The following is a 22969-nucleotide window of genomic DNA, read 5'->3' on the forward strand; positions in this document are numbered from 1 at the left end:
ATGAAGATGATAGAGGAGAGATTAAATTTGAAAGTGTGTCCTATCTCCATGGTTTTATTTTTTTCTTCATATTGCTGGGTTTTCACCATTTACTGGCCATATTTTCTCCAAATCCCATATTCTATCAAGTGTAGCTTTTAATTACATGTACAGTAATAAATACTTGCATATTTATTATTTTGTATAATTTGTATAGAGCATTAATGCTTGCAAAGCATTATACATATTATATCTTATTGATATTCCCAATAACCTCTTAAGTTAATTGCTACAATTATTATCGTCCCCATTTATAGATAATGCAACAGATTGTAAACTATTTAGTGATTTGTCTGTGGTAATTTCAAAGCGATGGACTTCAAACCCAGATTTTTCCTGAAACTACATCCAGCAAATTTCCCTCTAAATTATGCTGTTGTTATTCACGTTTTTGTAGTACTTTAAGATTGGAAGCTTCTTCACTCTACATCTTCAGGTAAGAAAAGATTCCATATCAATCAATTTTCTAGAGAGGCAGTTTATATCTTCAAGTGCCAACATCTTTTAAAAAATGTATTCATTGTGGTAGCAAAAGTTTTTTTAAATATAAAACACACCTCTTTGCCTTCTTAAATAGATCACATTGACTATAACTTAGCCTTCATTATTCAGGGCCATTTTGGGCTACCCATTATGTACCGTGATGTTCTCATAAACTATTGTCTTATATAGGACTGTTTGCACCTACATTGTAGTCCCAGATGTCCTTCTGAGTTCTTGTGCCCTTTTAAAAAGGGAGATTTAGTCTTTTGTAGACATACTTTCAGCTATCCTTTTCCTTATCCCCAATGCCTTTCTAATTTAATGTTTCATTTTTACAGAGCATCTACCTTGTATAAGACACCACAATAAAGCTGCTACTTATCTTCTGGGGACTCATTAGACTTGCATTTAAAATAAGAATAAATAGGTTGTGAGTAAGCTTACTTCTCAAGAAACTCTCCTATGAGTAGAATCTGCTATATCTATTTTGTCTACTTAAAAAGCCTCTTTAAATTTTTTTTCTTATTTCTTAGTTTCCCATTGAGTATGGGCTGGCTGAGTTTGTTAGGCGATCTTTAGAGAAATAAGGTCCAGGTTTGAAGTCTATGCTTTTTAATGAAGCTATTTTTAGTCACTATAATCCTCTGCCTGGTACTATATTTGGAAGGTTCCATAAAAACTGAAATGGGTACAGACCAAACTATTTGTTATGCAAATCTCCCCATATGTGTTGAGGGCACAAAATGCTAGGAATTATGGGAGGGAAGAAACTTATTTCTTCTTCATACTCCCATCACCTCCTTAGGCTTTCAATACAACTGTCTTACTATTTTTTAGAAGCCCCAAGCCTCACTGGACTACAATGCAGCAGAGTATTTTCAGGGCAAGGGAATGGTAATCTCTATATTTTGGAGCAGGGAGAGGGAGTACTCCAATCCCTAAAATGTCCATATGTGCTATAAAGCCCATGAGGTCTTAGGCTCTGAGTAAGAATGAATAGTTCAGGCATAATCTGTCAGTTTCCCAGCCTTTGGTTAGTCTATTATACCCAGCCTTTCCCTAATTAGTCACTAATCAGTCAACTAGCATTGATTAAACAGTTCCTTACTGTGTGTCAGGCACTAAACCCTGAGAACATAAAGAAAAGGAAAGTAATCCTTGTTCTCAAGGTGCTTATTTAGAGAATACTTTCATTTCAAGAAAGAATGTTCTATTTTAAAATTAAAAAGCATGTTTATATTTGACTAATTCTGTATTACCCAATATTAAAGGCAAAGTGGTTTTCTTATAGATATTTGTGAACATTATTATGATTTCAATGCTAAGGCTAACTTTAATTTTTTTTAGCAGAAAAGAGAAAAAAATACATACAGAATATATTTCACACAATGAGAAAATGAAAATGCTTCAGCCAGATGAAGATGTAACCTGGCACTAATCAGGCAGAAAGGAAAGGAAAATAACTATCAAATACAGGTTTAAATTGATTCCATACCTCCTAAAAATGATAGCTAATAAATATAATAAGCCTTATTTACTATATATTTCAAAATTGCTATGTAGGCTTTTTTTTAATCAAATATAATAATTATGATTTACATGTGTGTAGAGAACTGCATTTTCACTTACAGTATCATATTTGATCCTTACAAATATGTGAGGTAAGAAGGACAGGTAAAATTGTCTCCCTTTTCCAGGTGAGTAAATCGAGGCTCAAGTTTAATTACTTGGGTAGAAGTAGTGTAAGGCACTAGAACCTTTAGGCTAAGATGATGAGAGACATCATTAACCTAGAGCAAAAAGCACAGTAACCTAGAAAGTGTGTGAGTGTGAAGCAGAGAGCTATTGTCTATCTCCTAGAGCCTCAGACTAATCGATTTCTAGCCTAAAAATCAGGATAAGGGTCATGCTAACACCCCTCCTGCTTCTTAGAAGCTGCCAGAGTTCTAGGTCCGTGTCTGGGAGGTACAGAATATAGAGGTGGTAGCACTAAGCAATGTTACATTGAAGTTCAGTCCCATGCTATTTAGCATTGAAAAGTAGCTTCACCCCTTTAAGTGTTTGTCCCCTAGTTATCTCCCCCTATTACTTTCGTAGTAAATGGTGGCATGTGGATAGAATTTAAACTCTTATTCTCTCAAAATTCTATTATTTCTGAGTCTAGTCAAAGGTTCTGTGTTAGGAACTAAAGATACAAAAACATAAAAATGATAAAATCCCTTCTCTTAAGGAGTTTGTAATCTTATAGAAAAAAAAAGTCACAGACTTACAAATAAGTATGCAATAAAGCATTACAATAGAGAGAGATAGAAGGGAAGGAAAGGAAAGAGAACATTTATTAAAACCCTACTATATGCTAACATTGTGCTAACTGCTTAACAAATATTTAATTTAAAATAGACAATGGATCTGGAAAAAATTTGAGGAGTGGGAATTACTTTCAACTGGAGAGATCAGGGATGGCTTCATATAAGAGATAGTACCTGAGCTATACCTTAAAAGCAGAGAATTTCAGTATGCAGAGAGAAAGAGGGATAATCTAGGCAAAAACATAGAGATGAGGGAATACGGGAGAAAATGGGGAAACAGCGTGTGTGTGTGTGTGTGTGTGTGTGTGTGTGTGTGTGTGTGTGTATGTGTGTGAGAGAGAGAGTATATGTGTGTGTGTGTGTGAGAGAGAGAGAGAGAGAGAAATTAATTAGGAAGAAAGATTATGGCAAACCTTAAATTCAAGTCTAGGGACTTTGTATCTTACCCAGTAGCAAATAAGGACCCATTAAAAATGTTTGAACAATGGAGTGCCAGAGTCCGATCTATTCATTGGAAGAACTATTTTGGCACTGTACGGAGAATGTATTGAAGAAGAGGAAGAATAGAGGTAAGGAGGCTACTTAGGAGGCTGTTGTAATAGCCTAGACCAGAAGTGATGAGGGCCTGATCTGGGACGGTGCCAATGACAGTGAAAAGGAAAGGGAGAGAGGAAGGATGGGTGCAGAGAAAAGGAAGGGGAGGATATTTTAGTATCTTTCTTATCACACTGACATTCTATAACAATCAAGCAGACACAACTTAAGAGTCATATAATTCATGTGACATCCTTGCTTGAATAAAATGACATTCAATTTTGCAACACAGGAATCAAGGGATTACCTATGCCTGATTTGGAACACTAGAAGTTTAGGGATGAGGATAGCATGTTTTCAGAATGGACTGAAATCATCTCACTCTTTAAAAAAATAGAATTTCTTTAAAAACTTATATCTTCTATTTAACATGTAAAGGACTGCTTGCCATATGGGGGAGGGGGTGGAGGGAGGGAAGGGAAAAGTCGGAACAGAAGTGAGTGCAAGAGATAATGTAAAAAACTACCCTGGCATGGGTTCTGTCAATAAAAAGTTATTTAAAAATAAAATAAAATAAATAAAAGCTTATATCTTTGGAAAATTCCTTTCTTTTTCATGCCTTCAAATGAAAGGAAAAATATCATTACACTTTCTTCTCTAAGCACTGAGCATACCTGGAATGCTTTCCTCCCTCCCCACCTCCAGTTAAATCCCCACCCCCACCCGCAATTCTGTGGAAAACCTGCATTTTCCTTACTTTTTCTGCTTTTTCTTCAAGAAGACCAAGGTCAGCGTTACAAGTAAAACAATGATTGACACACATCCCACGATGATTCCCACTATAAGTCCTGTAAAAGGAAAGAAAGCATGACCAGTAGAAGATGGCATAAACTTGGCTACTCTTTGGTCTTTCAAAGATTGAGTGGTCCTGGCTTCTTGAGGGAGCAGCTCTTGATCCTGCTGTTTCCCAGTTCTCAGATTGCAAATAAGCAAGCCTCCCAGATTCAGAAGCACTGTGGGAATGCTTGGTCTAAATTAGCAAGAAATGATATAAAGTTTCTTTAAAAAAAATCAAGTTGTAGTATTTTCAAAGCATATTTTACAATGATTCTAATTTGGCTAATGAAGCATTATTTTACAAAGGTCTTGCAACCTATGTTAATGAATAGCCTATTATAACCCCAGTTTTCTGAGTTTCATTTCCATCTTTATGATATGAGGGGAGAAGCTGAAACTAAATGATATCTAAGGTCCCTCCCAATTCCAATGTCCAACATACATTTGTAATTTGCATACTCATTGTTTTATTTCAATGGCTACCTGAAGCATCTGAATTGGATTTAATCTATGTTTCTTTTCAGCTCTGGAAACTATAACCTTTGAACTGAGAGAGACCTTAGAAATCTTATCAATACTTGGATTTCAAAGACAGAGGTGATTATAATATATAATGGCAAGAATATTGAATTCTGAGCCACAGAAGCAAAGTTGAAAAGGATCATAGATACCATCTTGTCTAATCCATATCTAGATAAAAAATCTCTAATATACCAGAGCAGACAAGTGTTCTTTGCTTGAAAGCCTCTGGTAAATGGAACTCTACAGTCTTCCCCAGCAGCCCATTCTGCTTTGGATTCTAATTTGTTAAGATAGCAAATCTAAATTTACCTCTTTCTGTCTTCCATCCACTTCTCCAACTTTTGCCAAACCAAACAAGTCAATTTATACCTTTCCAGTATCTAAACACACACTTCTCCCTAAGATTTTTTTTCTAGATTAAACATTTCTTGTTCCTTTGGTCAATACTAATTTAACTTGAACTTGTAACCTAGTGTCTCCCTCATTGCTCTCCTCCAGGATGCTTTCTAGCTTATCAACATTTTTCCTAAAATATGATACCTAGAATTGAGCTCAAAACCCTAAATGTGGTCTGACCAGAGAAGAATCCAGCCAGATTATCACTTCCCTTAGGCTGACAATACAACTTTTTCATGCAGTTTAGGATCTCATTAGCTTTTTTAGCTCCTCAGATCAACTGTGTGATTATGAAGACCCGCTTTTTAAATTTATTGACACTGAACAAAGCATATACCTGAAATCTTTGGACAGTGAACCATTTCTAATTACACAGTTTAATCATGGATTCTTCTGATACTAAACTAGAATAAAAATCTTTCACCAAAATAATATCTAAATAATTTTACAGTTTGTATACCCTGGATGTTTTTCTTCAGTAAAAATGTTTAAATATTGTTTAGAAATAACTGGTTCCTCTACCTTTTGAAGGATCTCTTAATATATCATGCCATACAATAGATCATATCTCCAGATTTTTTTTTTCCCTAACTCAAAGCTTTCCTCTTCAATTTTTCTTTCCTTCAATTCAATCTCTGGTCTTTTTATTATTCCTCAAATTTCTAGAATTTCCTCCTTTATAAGTCTGTTTCCTTTGGCTTGAATTTTTCTGCTTTCCTGTACAATCTCATCAGAAGGCAGTTGTTTTTTAAGATGTTTTTCTAGATGAAAGGAATATGATTTGCCTAATATCAATCTGTGAGTCAGTGGCAGAGGGGAAACTTGAACCCAGGCCTTCTGGCTCCAAGTCAATCAGATTGAAGAGATAATTAATCTTTTAACAGATTTAATAGATTAATCTTTTGAACAGAATGTGAGGTACATTCAAAGTTAATTCTTTGTCTCCCTTTCCTCAGTCCTCATTTTTCAACTTTAGAGTTCTTAGCCCACCAACTCCATTTCAACTCTTATTTTTAAATACACCATACTTCTCTCCTCCAGGTTTCATGCTGCATTTTTTATTATTCCTTAAAAAACTTTTTCTCCCCCCCAAAATGAGAATAAATAATAATATGACACATTTTACCTTTGTTTGTCTTTCTCTTGCCTTTTGGCCATCCTTTGTTCTCTGAGAATTAGCTATTATTGAGGGGAAAGGAAGGAAATTTAAAAAAAACTATATACTTCCTTACCAATGTTAATTTCTTCATCCTCATCCCAGAACAGGCCATTGTCAGCTGAAAGTGCAAACAAATGCATGTTAGTTTGGGTGGCATCCCAAAGTTTTGTTTACTTTCTCCTTTGGGGATACATGCTTTATATGAGGAAAGACAAAAAAGTCTGAGATTCTTGAGTCTAGAAAGATGGAGCTAAAAAAGTCAGAACTGAAACATTTAGGCAATGGGGTACAGAAGAAAGACTGCTGAATATGTGATCCAGAGAATGTAATACCAATGTTCCGCTCTGTTACCCATTACCTTATATGACTGCAAAAGTCATTTTATCTTTAAGAAGTCTCAGTTTTGTCACCTATAGATAAAGGGGTTGGACTAAATCTGTGGTGTTAAACGCAAATGGAAGTGAGAGCCACTAACCCATATATAAAGATCCCTATGGACTATATATTGATTTAGGTTTAAAATGTAATATTATTTGATTGTATTTTTGTTTTTTTGTCAAACATTTTCCAATCACAATCACAATCTGGCTCAGGTACTATTTGGAAGTATATGTTTGGCATCTCTGGATTTAATAATCTGCTAAGGTCCTGTGAATAATCAAATTAGAGTGAACCCAGACTTGTTCAGAAGAAAAACTTGTTGAAACTTGTATCGTAAAAGGAAGTAATTCCCACTCCACATACCTCACCTGCAGAAAGAAACTTATGGAACTAATTATTCACAAGAGGTGAGAAATGTAAAAAAAAAAAAAAAATCCAACAAACATAATACATTTATAGTGTACAAGATACTTTGTTAGACCTAGGGATACAAAGATCCAAAAACCACAACACAATCTGTGAATTCCAAAAGGGTTTGGCCCATTTATCAATGAAAATTATAAATGGTCCTTAAAAGAAGTTGTGATAGAGTTCAAAAAGGATTTTTGGAAGTTATCAAACTGTGTATACTCTTTGATCCAGCAGTGTTACTATTGGGCTTATACCCCAAAGAGATATTAAAGGAGGGAAAGGGACCCACATGTGCAAAAATGTTTGTGGCAGCCCTTTTTGTAGTGGCCAGAAATGGAAACTGAATGGATGCCCATCAATTGAAGAATGGCTGAGTAAAACATGTTGTATGAATATTATGGAATATTGTTGTTCTGTAAGAAATGAGCAGCAGGATGATTTCAGAAAGGCCTGGAGAGACTTACATGAACTGATGCTGAGTAAAATGAGCAGAACCAGGAGATCATCATATACTTCAACAACAATACTATATGATGATCAATTCTGATGGACTTGGCCTTTTTCAACAATGAGATGGACTAAATAAATCAGTTCCAATAGAGCAGTAATGAATTGAACCAGCTACATCCAGCAAAAGAATGCTGGGAGATGACTATGAATCACTACATAGAATTCCCAATCCCCCTATTTTTGTCCGCCTGCATTTTTTATTTCCTTCACAGGTTAATTGTACACTATTTCAAAGTCCTATTCTTTTTGTGCAGCAAAATAACTGTATGGAAATGTATACATATATTGTATTTAACTTATACTTTAACATATTTAACATGTGTTGGTCTACCTGCCATCTGGGTGAGGTGGGGGGAGGAGGGGAAAAATTAGAACAAAAGGTTTTACAATTGTCAATGCTGAAAAATTACCCATGCATATATTTTGTAAATAAAAAGCTATAATAAAAAAAAGGACTTTTGGGACCTTCTAACAATCTGGACTTCTGTTGGAGCAATATCCTGAACAGAAAGGACTGGGTAAGTGATGGGTGGGGTACTGATTAGGCTTCCCACATCAAAACTCTTTCCATCGAAATCCATCTAGTCAAATGCCAACATGATTTTCCTAAACTTCAGGATGACTTTACTCCAACATTTAATAAATTCTAATGGCTCCCTGTTACCTCCAGGATCAAATACAAAATCCTCATTGGCATTTAAAGACCTTCAAATTCTGACCCCATCCTACCTTTCCAGTCTTCTTACAGTTGGTTTCTTTTCACATTCCTTATGCTCTGGCTACACCTACCTATTTACCTAGATTGATCATAGGTGACCTGACATTTCTGGACTTAGCCCTTTTGTACTGGCTATCTTTCAAGCTTGCAGTGCCTAACCTCTACCCCCATTGCCATCCTCCTTGCTTCCTTGGCTGCCTTCCTACCTTCTGCAGAGGACTTTCCTGCTCTCTTCACTCCTATGCCCTCTCCCAATTGCTAGAACCTTCTTTCTGAGATTATTTTCCATTTACATTGTAATATATATATATATATCTCACCCTATTATAATAATTAGCTTGTTTTAAGCCTACAGAGAATATAATGACACCTTATGTCCATATGGTTGTTTCCTCTGCTGCTCTATGGAGTTTTAAGTGAAAAGTGGTAAATACAATCACTCTGAGTATCTAGTTAGGAGAATTCCCAACTTTTAGGCAGAACATGAGCCCTCTGCCTACATTAACATTTATTTTATCTTGAATTAACCCCTAAACTCTTTATGGTTGAGATAACATTCAAGTTATTGAGGCTTTTTGTTTTTATATCTTTTGATATAATTATATTAGAGTATTTCTGTTTATACTCACACATATAAGAATATTTTTGATGGACATCAGTAAGGTAAGTTAAAGAAAGAGCAGACCTCGCCCTCCCCCATCTGTATTTCTCTCAGTCTTTGAATTGGTTGGTACCCTGGTGGAATCATCCCTTGTATTCTGTTTTCAGATACTTTTAGAGCTAATGAATTTTCCTTTGATATCTCCTTTTTCTGCAGGGCTCAGTCTTACCTTCTCTTTCTTTTTTTTATTGGTTGCCCCAAGGCTACTGATTCTTGGCTCAGCTCTATATAATCCCGTTTCTTCCCTCTCCACTTCTAGTTCTTAGAATCTGTATCTGATTCTGATTCATCACCTTCCTTTTCTACTTTAGGGCATAATGAACATTAATATAGAGATGCCCGGGAAGGCAAATCGTCATGAATTGATGCAAAATGAAATAAACAGGATTAGAAAAAAAAAAAACATTATATCCAATAGTTTATACAATGTAAATGTAAAACCATGTAAAAAGACAGTAAATAACTGCCTTTATCAGTCATTCAGCAGGTATTTATTAGTTTCCACAGTTATCCCTTCCACTTCTTGACTTTCTCTATTTCTTTGTTGCAGTTTTTATTTGTCAGGGGGAGAGGGGAGGTTGGCATGAGAAATTAAATGAGAGTTGGGGGAGGGGTTTGATAAAGCCACAGATGACCTGCAAAGCACAGCAGGTGACACAGAGCCTATGACCAAATAATTAACCCAAACTTTACAATAAAGTACTATAAACACGCCCTAAAAAAAAAAAAATAGACTTCATTAGTACAAAAAAATTTTACTTGGATTTTTCAGATCACAGGAACCTGTACCTCTAATCCCTGAGATGTGAAAGGGATAACTGTATTATGTTTCAGGTACTGGAGATGCAAATATAGGAAATAATCCCTGCCCTCAAAGGAACAAAATTATCAAAAATCCAAACCAAATTATAATGAAGGGATGAGGAGAGAAAAGGATAAAGATTTGCTAAGTGCCCACTATGTGCCAGGCTCTGTGCTAAGCACTTCCCAAATATTATCTTATTCTTTGGAGCCAATTTCTGCTCAAAAGAAAGAATATGAGAAAATATGCCCTTTCCTGAACTTCTTTGTGGAAATAAAGACATTATGTTATGTTATGGGACTGGTTTTCTTTCTCTTTTGTGTATTTATAGGAGATGTGAGGGATACATTGGGAAATGTAGATGACATAAAATTAAAAGATATCAATAAAATTGATTTTAAAAAGAATAGGTACAAGAAGTAAGACATTTCTGAGGGGGATAATGACATGAACAAAGGTATGGATGGAAGTGGGACTGCACAAAATATATTCAGGGGAACAAAGAGTTAAGAGGGTTGGTTTTTTTTTTTTTTTATTTTCATCTATCTTATACAATTAACTGGGCTGTTTAATTTATTCTAATTACGAGATTTTCACATTCTCATATGGGCATTGGGCCAAAAATTACCCAGAATGGCTGTTAATCCTTTTCTACATGAATATGTAAATTTTTATATTCTCATTGGCAGTTATTCAAGAGGCAACCGATTGTGTCTATTATGGGTATGTGTGCATATATGTGTGCATATATGGAAATATATGTGTGTATGCATACATATTATACTTCAATATGCATTTGTATATTTAGATATATCACACACCATAGCTCAGGCATATAACCTACTTATTTGTGAATCACACCATGGAATAGGGGTTTCTTATCTATAGTGGTTTCCAGGAGAAGGGATACATTTTATAGGCCCATAAAACACTGTTGTAAGACTCTGCCCTTCACTTCCTGATTCCCTTTGTTCTGACTTTGGTTTAGCTAAAGCTATAGGCAAGAAAAAGAGACAGTGAGTAGTAGAGAAGAAAAATCAGATAGGCTCATTTATTATTGAAAATTTGCTGAATTTTCAAGAATAGTGTAGTTTTGAAAGTACTTAAAATATATATTTGATTTTGAAAGAGCTATCATTTTAGAAAAATCTAATGACATTTTAGAACTAAGAAGAAATAAAAGATTTCTTGAATTAAATATAGTAGAAGTTTTATTGAGGAAATAACATGGCATGGATGAATGGATATTGAATCCAGATTTGAGGCCAGTTTTCAAAAACCTACCTGTGACACTTATTGCCCCATTAATCATGGGCAAATCACTTAATGTTAATAACTAGCAAGTACATAATATTTTAAATTTACAAAACACAACACTTTACATATATTATCTTATCACAAGGTGAAATAAGCACTACTATTATCCTCATTTTACATAGGAGGAAACTGAAGCTGAGAGATATAAAATGACTGCCAAGTCATGGTCATGTAGTAAAAGACTTGGGCAAAATTCAAATTCAGAACTTAAAAACTAACACTCTAATTTAAATTGCATTATCTAGTGTCTTAGAGAATCATTTTCCTTATCTGTTAAATGGAGATGACTCATTACTACCTGACTCACAGTGTTATTAAAACTTATAAATGTGAACTACATTTATGACAGGATTTGTAATCATATGAGTTTAGACATTGGATCACATCTTGTGCCTTTAAATGTAACTATATATGGTAAAAAACTGTCCCCAACATGGTTAGGTTATTGGGTGGGGTGAGGGTCTATCATCCACACCAGTCGCAATTTCTTGTTTTTTTTTTTTAAATTTCAGATGAATTTGAAGAGATTCCACTTTAGATAAAAAGTACAACTTCAATAAGTAATGATGAGATTTCTCAAATGACAGGTTATTTAAAAACGTATGCTCTATTTATAGTTTAATAAATAATACTAATAGCTGATGTTTATTTAGCCCTTGTTTTTGAAGTACAAATTCCCAAAATATATAGCAATGGATATTCTGAGGAGTATAGAAGATGTGTGTATATGTATGTGTGTGTGAAAGAGAGAAAGAGAGAACTCAACAGAGAGAAAGGGGTAGAGAAATGTAAAGACACACAGAGAGAAAGCGAGAGAGACAGAAAATGATTGTTTTGTGGAATGTTCTGGGAAAGAGAAGGAAGATGGAAGAGAGAGGGACACAAAGTTGGAAAAGAGCAGATTTGTTCTCTATTTTGAGGGAGAGAAATAAGAGGTAACCTGCTTCCTCCTCAGAACTTGTAATCAAAAAAAAGACTAGCAACTACAAATGGTAGCTCCTGTCCGCTACAGACTGAAACTGGCTCAGGAAAGGTGCTCCTCAGAGATATTTCTCTTTCCTCCGGGACTGAGCAGAGGAGTGGGCACCAAGGACTGCACCATCTGGTATTTGAGGAGGAAGCCTCTTACTGCTCCTGGCAGTCAGAATGTCATCGGCTAGATTACCCTTTTTTTGATGACCAACTCTTCCTCCCCTTTGAATGTTTTGTTTACTTCCTTCTTCTGTTTTATTTCTCCTTGATACATTAAAAGAAAAGAAATCCACTTAGTGAACTCTTTTAGGTATATAATTATTTGAGGAATGCTGGAGGTGGAATGGGGAGATAAAGTTGGTCTGGCATAAATGCAATACTCACCCAATCCCCTATTTGGGAAATAGCCTCTGAGGCTGAAGAAGCTGGACTAAAAGATGGTGTAAGGAAGGGAATTCACCCCCAGAACCAGAATTCCTAGGTTTTTAACTTGGAACAAGATAGAAGCAAGAGAAATATAACCAAAGAAAAAGGTAACTGAAACAGTGACCTAAACAATCATGTAAATACACTCCTTGACAGAACATGAGTGACTGATAACTATACAGATGCATTGACTGGCAGCAAATTACCCAGTAATTTAATAATCCTTTATTCTGCTCTAAGCTCCACTTCGGACTTCCTGGCCTTCTTTCTTCACTGTTTCCCACAGTTTTCTTGCTCTAGGAGATCCTAGAGTGTCTCCTTCTGTCCCTGTGTCTCCTTCTTCTGATCAGTTCCTCCTGGAACTTCCATTTTAAGGAAGGACTCAGGCCAGCCATGGTTATTCCTTCATTCCTATTCAGGCTCAATTCCTGATTCTCTGGACTTTTTTTCTCCACCATGGCCCTCCCAGCCCAACAAGGTATCTCCTGCTCCTTCTTTTTTAGGTTCTGTCTTTCCTCATTAGGATGTAAATTCTTTCTTTTTGCTTTAGCAAAGTTAACTGCTAACTTTGACCTACCACATTTTAAATGCTTAATTTAAATGCTTAGGGCTTACTGATTTGACTAAACTCCTCAAAGACAGGGAGTTTATTTTTATTTGTTTCTTTTTATCTTTAGGGCCTTAGAAGCAACTCTGGAGAAATGGGTAGAAAGATGAGTTCCTATGCTCAAAAATTTATCAAGCTGTGCATACCCTTTGATCCAGCAGTGTTACTACTTATATCCCAAAGAGATCTTAAAGAGGGGAAAGGGACCTGTATGTGCAAGACTGTTTGTGGCAGCCCTCTTTGCAGTGGCAAGAAACTGGAAACTGAGTGGATGCCCATCAATTGGAGAATGACTGAATAAATTGTGGCATATGAATATTATAGAATATTATTATTCTGTAAGAAATGACCAACAGCATGATTTCAGAAAGGCCTGGAGAGACTCACATGAATTGATGCTGAGTGAAATGAGGAGGACCAGAAAATCATTATCTATCTCAACAACAATACTACACAATGATCAATTCTGATGGACATGGCCATCTTCAGCAATGAGATGAACCAAATCGGTTCCAATAGAGCAGTAATGCATTGAACCAGCTACACCCAGCAAAAGAACTCTGAGAAATGAGTGTGAACTACTATAAAGAATTCCAAATCCCTCTATTTTTGTCCGCCTGCATTTTTGATTTCCTTCATAGGCTAATTGTACACTATTTCAAAGTCCGATTCTTTTTGTACAGCAAAATAATTGTTTGGACATGTATACATATATTGTATTTAACTTATACTTTAACATATTTAACATGTATTGGTCAACCTGCCATCTGGGAGGAGAGGATGGCGAGAAAGGAGGGGAAAAAATGGAACAAAAGGTTTGGCAATTGTCAATGCTGTAAAATTACCCATACATATAACTTGTAAATAAAAAGCTATAATAGAAAATAATAATAAAAAATAAATAAATAAACTCGTTATTTAAAAAAAGAAAGAAAGAAAGATGAGTTCCTAATCAGGAAATTCTGAGTTCAAAGTGTCATCTTGAGCAAATCACTTTAACGGTTGTATGCTTCAGGCAGTGCCTAAATTTTGTCTACCAAGTCACAGAAGGATTGTAGGCCTGCATTGGTGAGGATGCTGAACAATTACACCTTACAGATATTTCTCCTGTAAATTCAGAGAGTTTTTTTTGATTCCTATATCCTAAAGCCTTGAACCCAGAAGGCTTTTATTTTTATTTTTTTTAATTGAAGCTTTTTATTTATAAAGCATGGGTAGTTTTTCCAACATTGACTCTTGCATAACCTTTTATTGCAAATTTTCCCCTTTTTACCCCACTAGCTGTCAGATAGTCCAATACATGTTAAATATGCTGAAATACATGTTAGATCCAACATATATATACATATTTATACAATTATTTTGTTGCGCAAGAAAAATCAGATCAAGAAGAAAGAAAAAGAAAAACTGAGAAAGAAAACAACCAAATGCAACCAAATAACAATAGAGCGAGTGAGAATGCTATGTTTTATTCCACACTCTGTTCCCACCATCCTCTCTCTGGGTGTAGATGGCTTTCTTCATCACTGCACAAGTGGAACTGGTTTGAATCATCTCAATATTGAAGAGAGCCACGTCCATCAGAATTGATAATTGTATTGTCTTGTTGTTGCCATTTATAATGATCTCCTGGTTCTTCTCATTTTATTTAGCATCAGTTCATGTAAGTCTCTCCAAGCCTCTCTAAAATCATCTTGTTGGTCATTTCTTACAGAATAATAGTATTCCATAGCATTCATATACCATAATTTATTCTGTTTTGTAGTAGCTATTCTCCAATTGATGGATATCTAGTCAGTTTCCAGTTTCTGGCCACTACAAACAGGGCTGCCACAAACATTTTGGCACATACAGGTCCCTTTCCCTTCTTTAGTATCTCTTTGGGATATAAGCCCAGTAGAAACACTGCTGGGTCAAAGGGTATGCACAGCTTGATAAGTTTTTGAGCATAGTTCCAAATTGCTCTCCAGAATGGCTGGATGTTTTCACAATTCCACCAACAATGTATCAGTGTCCCAGTTTTCACACATCCCCTCCAACATTGGTCATTATTTTTTCCTGTCATCTTAGCCAATCTGAGAGGTGTGTAGTGGGATCTCAGAGTTGTTTTAATTTGCATTTCTCTGATCAATAGTGATTTGGAACACCTTTTTATGTGGCTACAAATAGTTTCAATTTCTTCATCTGAAAATTGTCTGTTCATATCCTTTGACCATTTATCAATTGGAGAATGGCTTGAACTATTATAAATTTGAGTCAATTCTCTCTATATTTTAGAAATGAGGCCTTTATCAGATCCTTTGGATGTAAAAATGTTTCCCCAGTTTATTGCTTCCCTAACCCAGAAGGCTTTTAAGTAAAACATATTTAATTGAACCAAATTGAAATGGAGAAGTCCTTTGGTGTCCAGATCTTGGAATGAAACATGGAATGTTCCAGTTTAGAATCTTCATAAAACAAATTTATGGTATGAAGAAGCTGGCAAGGGCCAAATTTTGCTGCTCTGTTGTTGTTTGGTCATTCAAGTGATGTTAATCTAGTTCTTTATGACCCCCATGGATCATAGCACATCAGGTCCTTTTCTCCTCTACCAATTCCCAAATCTGTTCAAGTTAATGTTCATTGTTTTCATGACACTATCTATCCATCTCACCCTGTGATGTCCTTCTTTCCTTTTGCCTTCAATCTTTCCTAAAATCAGGATCTTTTCTAATGAGTCTCCATCTTCTCATGTCACCAAAGTGTTTAAGTTTCAGCTTCAGTATTTGATCATCCAGTGCATACTCTGAATTTATTTCTTTAAGTATTGACTGATTTGATCCCTTTGGTATCCAGAGGACTCTAAAAAATCTCTAGTCTTACAATTCAAAAAGCATTGATTCTGCAGCACTTCGCTTTTCCTTGTAGTCTTACTCTCATAGTCATACATTGTTACTGGAAAACCCATAGCTTTTGACTGAATAGACCTTTTTCAACAAGGTGATGTCTCTGCTGTTTAGTATAATGTTCAGATTTGCCAGAACTTTCCTTTCAAGGAACAAGCATGTTTTACTTTCATGGCTGCAGTCACTGTCTGTGGTTACTCTTTTGAACCCAAGAAAATAAAAGCAGATCCTACTTCCATTTCTTCTCCCTCTATTTGCCATGAAGTGATGGTACCAGTTGCCAAGATCTTTTCAAGCCTTATAGAAGACATGGGGGGTTAGAAGATGCAAAATGTTACTAATCAACATTTAGTTAGAGTAAATTCCATTTACCTAGAATTTCTCCATGTTTTAAGTGTCTGGAACACTGCCATGTATCTGAGTGAGTGGGCATAGTAAATGTCAGCTGGGGAAGATGATGCATTTGGGTAATCAAGCTACATATGGGCATTCCAGCTGTAGTCTTTAAAATACCATTGGGGCAGCACATTATGTTACTTATCCCCTAGTAACAACAATATTAAGCTGAAAATATGTTTCAGAATAAAATTAACTTCTCGTGTCTTATTTAAATCAAATTTGTGGTTGTAGTTAGAATTTTTTTGGTTAGCTTTTTTGGGGTTGGGATGGGGCAGGGTGATACAGCTTATATGCTTTTGCATGCCATCTATCTTTGGACCATGAGGCTAAACAGATTGCCCTCATTTTAAAAAAAATTAATAAGTAATGAAAATTATTATTAAATATGAATACAACAAGCTAAACTGGCTTATAAGTATTTAAATTTAGGTTAATTAATTTTAACAAATAAAATATCACCTTGGTCATCTTCTTGCCATCTGTCTTATCAATTTAGGGGCTATCTGTCTTGATTGGTGGACAATCATATATCCCATTAAATCTACCTGATTCCAGTCCAGCCCAGAGCAGAGCAGACTTTCTAATTCTAGAATATCATTCCATCTGTATAGCCCTTTCTACACAATTAGACAGTATCTCCCACAGATTCCATTTTTAAAGAAGCCAGCTATGTTCACTATTTCATCCCCCTCAGCTCTCTGCTCCTGACTCTCTGGACTCCTTTTTCTATTATGTTCCTAAGTAGGTGTCTCTTTCCAATCTCTATCCTTTCCCCAGCTAGGTAGTGCAGTACATAGAGGGCTCAGCCTGGAGTTAGGATTCAAATTTGACCTCAGACACTAGCTGTATGACTTCTGTTTCCTTCTGTATCCTCATCTATAAAATAGGAAAAATAAAAATAGCTACCTTTCAGGGTTATTGTGAAGATCAAATAAGAGAATAATTATAAAGCGCTTAGTGTCTAGAACATTATTATTTTTTAGCTTCCTTTTATGAGTTATCTTCTCTCAGAATGTAAGTTTGTTTTTGTATATCCAGTGCTCAGCATTAATAATAGCTATTACTAACTAAACCCAAAATATTTTATAATTATTATTTCTCTTGTTCCTCCCAATTCTGGGAGGTAGGTAATATTATTATCTCCTTTTTTTAAAAGATGAAATAACTGAGGTAAACAGGGCTAAATGACTTGCCCAAGGCCACACAGCTAGTAAGTGTCTGAAGTCAGATTTGACTCCAGGCCCAGCACTCTATTCACTGCACACCCACCTAGCTGCACTGGTATAGTTCCTGGTATATAGCAAGTACTTACTAAATGCTTTTTGATTTAACTTAACCATACTTGCATGCTAACAATCTTCTCACTATCCTACTTGCATACCATCCCTTCCTCTCCCCAGTTTTTGTACCACTTATTCTTTATTCTAAATACTTATTTTGTACCAAATAGTCTCTAGCTCCCATTCTCCCATATATAGTGTATATACATATATGTATATACACACACACACACACACACACACACACACATACATATGTGTGTGTGTATAGTTTGTATTTATAAAGTATTCGCTTAATAATATATTTTTGAGAGATAGTCTTACTTTTAAATTTGAATTGCCAGTGTTTAGCAAAGGACTCAACATATAGCAAATGCTTCATAAATAGTTCTTCATGCATTTATTTATTCAAAACAGCTTCTCAGTCACTCCTCTTAAGTCCCTATGAGGATTCCTTTTCCATCTCATTGTCATGCACTCTTTCTCCTGGGTCTAATTATTCCAGTCTTCCTCTTTCACTTTGCATTCTTTCAGAAAGGTTCTTCCAGATTTCTGTGTTTTTCTCTTATCTGCCTGTTTGTCATCTTGTTAGACCATTATTTCACATTGCATCAATGCACACACAAACACATACCTATTTTTGGTCATTTAGGTTTCCAGTTGTTTGGTTTTTTAAATTCATATATAAAATTGCTGTGAAAATCTTGGCACAATCTCTTTGTTATTCTTTATAATGCTTTTATTGTATATTCCTAATAACAGAATTATTGGGTTAAAGGATGGAATTATTTTTATTTATAACTGTAACTGTTAGGGTCATAGATTTAGAGCTGAAAGGAAAATTAGGGGCCATATAGGTTAATCTCCTGAGTAGCTATGTGGAGCAAAAGGGTTCATGAGTTCAAATTCAGCCTCAGACACTAGCTGTGTGATCCTGGCAAGTCACTTTACCCTTTTTGCCTCAGTTTCCTCATTTGTAAATGAGCTGGAGAAGGAAATGGCAAAGCACTCCAGTATCTTTGTCAAGAAAACCTCATATGATGTCACAGATAGTCAAATATTACTGAAACTACTCAATGATGACATACTCTTTTGGGAAAAAGAACGTTAAGGCACTAACTTCTTTTTATTTCATAAGATGTACAGATCCCTTAGAGTAACAAGATTTGGGCCAGGCCTAGTCTTCTTCATCTTTTTTTTTCTCAGTGGTATTTTATTTTTTCCAAATATACATATAGTTTTCAACATTCATTTTTGTATGTTTGTGTTCCAAATTTTTCTCCCTCCGTCCCTTACCTTCCCCTCCCCAAGATAGCAAGCAATCTGATATAGGTTAAATATGAACAATTCTTTAAAACATATTTCCATATTAGTATCTTGTTCAAGAAAAATCAGACCAAAAGGGGAAAAATCTTGAGAAAGAGGAAGCTTTGATCCACATTCAGTCTCCACAGTTATCTCTTTGGTTGCTAATGGCTTTTCTATCCAAATCTACTGGAATTGTTGAGAAAAGCCAAGTCCATCACAATTGATCATCATATAGTCTTGTTGCTATGTACAGTGTTCTCTTAATTCTGCTTACTTGCTTTTCTGAAACCAACCTGCTCATCATTTCGTAGAGAACAATAATATTCCATAATATTCATATACCATAATTTAATCAGCCATTCCCCAACTGATGAGTATCCACTCAATTTCCAATTCTTTACTTTTACAGAAAGAGCTGCTTTCTTTTGCACATGTGGGTTCTTTTCCCTCTTTTATTATGTCTTTGGGATACAAACTCAGTAGAGACACTGCTGGATCAAAGAGTATGCATAATTCTATAGCCTTTTGGCCATAGTTTCAGATTGCTCTCCAGAATGGTTGGATCATTTCACAACTCCAATGCATTAGTGTCTCAGTTTTCCCACATTCCCTCCAACATTTGTCATTATCTTTTCCTGTCATTTTAGCTACTTTGAGAGGTGTGAAATAGTACCTCACAGAGTTGTCTTTATTTGTATTTCTCTAATCAATAGTGATTTAGGGTGGTTTTTTTCATATGACTCAAAATGGCTTAAATTTCATCTGAAAAATGTCTGTTCATATTCTTTTGTCTATTTATCAATTGGGGAATGACTTGTATTCTTATAAATTTGACTCAATTCTTTATGTATTTTAGAAATGAGACATTTATCTGAAACACTGGCTGTATAAAATTGTTTGCCAGTTTTCTGCTTCCCTTCTAATCTTGGCTACACTGGTTTTGTTTGTGCAAATACCTTTTTATTTATTTAATGTGATAAAAATTATCCACTTTGCATCTCATAATGTTCCTTAATTCTTCTTTGGCCATAAATTCTCCCTTTCTCCACAGATCTGACAGATAAGACTATGCCTTGCTTTTCCAGTTTGCTTATCCAGTCTTCTTAAAAGATAAGGGACATCTTTTAAAAAAAAAAATTTAAGCTTAAAACACATCCTTGCTCTTTTCTTTTTCTACTATTGTGGTTAGGTTGGTGCATGACAGTGTGTTATACCAAAAGTCTGTAAGAAGTGAGTCTTATTCTTCCCCTGACTCTTTTTAACTATATAACTATGACCAAATAACTTAACCTTTCTGTGGCAAGGATTTTTAACATTTTCTGTATTTTGGACCCCTCTGGCAATTGGATAAAACCAACAGACTATTTTTCAGGATCATGTTCTTAAATGCACAAAATAAAGCACATAGATCCACAAAGGTTGCCAATTATATTGAAATACAATTGTCAAAATATATGTTTAAAAGAAAAATGAAAGTTTCTTGAATTAAGCAACCCTGTCCTATGACTCTGCTATGGTATAGGTAAATATTATGGTCTGTAGGGAGAAAGAGTCCCCACACTGACAACACTATATACAGCCTTAAAGAGTTCTAATGGTTAGATCTCATGTTTAGAGTTAGTCAATAGCCAACAGTTACAGGCTCTATACCCTCTGCACTGTCCTATGTCCTTGTTTCCTGGATGGCTCTCCTGAGGATATGCTTTAAAAATCTGCATTAATCATGAGGAGAGGCAATAGAATCTATAGTTATTATACTTTCAGGGAAACCACCACCTTCTGTTGCCAAAAAACATTTATCTGGATGCCAGATGGGACCAAAGTCAGCCTTGCTATTTGAGAAGCCTGAAAAATGCTTGAGAGAAGAGCGAAGTTATTGACACAGATCAGGAAAAAAAATCTGAGCAAAAATGCATTCATGATAACTGGGGGCAGGGGAGAATGAAAGAAGCACCAGTGCCCCCTGTTTTGCCTCAGTCAGCATTTAGCTGTGAGATCCTAGATAAATGATTTAATTCTCTAAACCTCAGTTTCCTCTTTAATAAAATGAGAAGATTAGATTCAATGTCCCTTCCAATTCTGAAGCTATGATTCTATTTTCCTTAGCACACTATAGTTTCCAGGAGTAGAAAACAGCATGGCCTGGAGAAACTGCATCCAAATACAGCAAGTGTATGCCTGTGTCTTCCTACCGTCTGGTCATTTCAGGTTAAGCTTATCAGTCCTCAACATGTCATATTCCCTGTGGGAGGAACAGCCCTGAGGTAGATGGAAAGAAAGATCACTTATGTCTGATGAAAACCTGTGAGGGATGAAGATGCTGGAATTTCTGCTAAACAAGTTACATTAAAAATAAATCCTTAGTGAGCTTGAAAAATGAATTTCAGAAAAAAGCAAAACTAGCAAGAAAAAACTAGCAAAAAAAAAAAAAAAAACAAGCAAAACTAACAAGGGGGGAAAAATGCTTAGCAGGAAAAGGAAAAACAAAACCAGCTAGAAAAAACCTAGCAGAAAAAAAAAAAAGACCTTTGTAGAAACAGGAAGCCTTGATAAGTATTTTAATAAATCCTGTCAAGTGAGGATTATGACGGCACAGTTTGAGGTCTGGCATGTGTTTGGAATTTTGAACAGGGCACATGTTTGATGTCTGTTCTTGGGCTGGAGAAAAGACATTAGCATTGTGCATTATTAAAGCACAGTGAGTCACAGTCATGTTGCAGATTTTCATTGTTTAACAAGGCTCAGTGGAAAGTAAAACAGCCTCTCAGTTAGGAAGACCAGGATTGCAAATCTGGCTGCCTAAATTGACTTACATATTGACTGTCTGATCCTGGGCAAGACATTTAGGTCCCCAGTGCCTTGCCCCAGGCAACTTCTAATTGTGAAACAGTTCCTCATCAGTATTGATTCAGGGAGTTTCCCTATTGAAAGATTCTTATACTAATGACATCATAGTTCTGTACCAAAAAATTCAACCCCCACTCTCAAACAAACAAAACAAAACCTAACCCAACTCCTCAATCAAAAATTAACAAGAGAAACAACATATTATATAGGAGAAGGAGATTACACAATTTGATCAAAGATCAGAAAAGGAAAATCATGCGTCAAAGTCTGACTCCAGATGATCAGTTTACTATTCCACTGTCCATATAATATCGAGAGACTGAAGAAGGTGCCTTGTTTAGAAGGTGCAGCTTTTGTACAACATTTATAGAACATGGACAAGAATCTTAGAGAATGAGATAAGGGCAACCAGGTGAATAGCGTGCTGGTCCTGGAGTCAAAAAGAACTGAGTTGAAATCCAGTCTGAGTGACTCTAAGCAAATTACTTAACTTCTCTTTGCCTCAGTTTCCTTATCTGTAGAATGGAGGTAATTATAGTATCTACCTTCCAGGGTTGTTGAGAGCATCAAATGAGATTATTTGTAAAATACTTGGCAAATAGTAAGCACTATATAAACACTGAAAGTCACATAATTTTAGATCCAAAAGGAACTTGACAGATTCTTTAGTGCTGAGGTGTGTGCTGCAATATACCTGAGTGCTGAGAAAACCAGATTAAAATATAAATTGTAAATATAAATAAAATATAGTACAATATAGATAATGTTATGATGTAGTTTTCTAAGCCAATCTATGGCCTGTAGGACTCCCTATGTACTGTTCAGTAGCCTTTGTTTCTATTTGATGTACAATTCTGGTACATCTTTTTCTTTTTACAGATGTGTAAATTGAGGATCAGACAGGTAAAATAGAAAATTGATTTTTAAAATTCCAGCTCAGTGCTCTTTTGATTATGATCATACCCCACCCCAATCCTATGGTAAGAATCTCATGTAACATCCATGCACATAGTAAGTGTTGAATTGAATTGGATCCTGGATAAATCTAAATGTCCTTAAGTATCAAATGGCATTCTTTATTTTTACATTCACCTATATCAACTAATCTGCTATTTCTTTTTTTCTTCAAAGTATGTTGTCTTTTTTTTCTATTACAAAGCAGAAAA

General features: G+C 35.4%; 1 protein-coding gene and 1 long non-coding RNA gene across 6 annotated transcripts in view; one reads left to right on the forward strand and one right to left on the reverse strand.

Annotated features, from left to right (window-relative positions):
- The window catches only part of LOC127551288 (uncharacterized), a 73546-nt gene that overhangs the window by 27217 nt on the left and 23360 nt on the right, over window positions 1–22969 (forward strand). The window lies entirely within an intron of this gene.
- Window positions 1–22969, reverse strand: part of LOC127551287 (inter-alpha-trypsin inhibitor-like) — a 90587-nt gene that overhangs the window by 7067 nt on the left and 60551 nt on the right. For both annotated transcript variants that reach the window (XM_051980897.1, XM_051980898.1), the window contains exons 4-5: window positions 6353–6397; window positions 4123–4213 (exon numbers count right to left, since the gene is read on the reverse strand). In XM_051980897.1, coding sequence (XP_051836857.1) covers window positions 4123–4213; window positions 6353–6397 — 136 coding nt within the window. The remainder of the gene's footprint in view (window positions 1–4122; window positions 4214–6352; window positions 6398–22969) is intronic.

The sequence above is a fragment of the Antechinus flavipes genome, chromosome 2 (genome assembly GCF_016432865.1).
Source record: "Antechinus flavipes isolate AdamAnt ecotype Samford, QLD, Australia chromosome 2, AdamAnt_v2, whole genome shotgun sequence".
Taxonomy (NCBI): domain Eukaryota; kingdom Metazoa; phylum Chordata; class Mammalia; order Dasyuromorphia; family Dasyuridae; genus Antechinus; species Antechinus flavipes.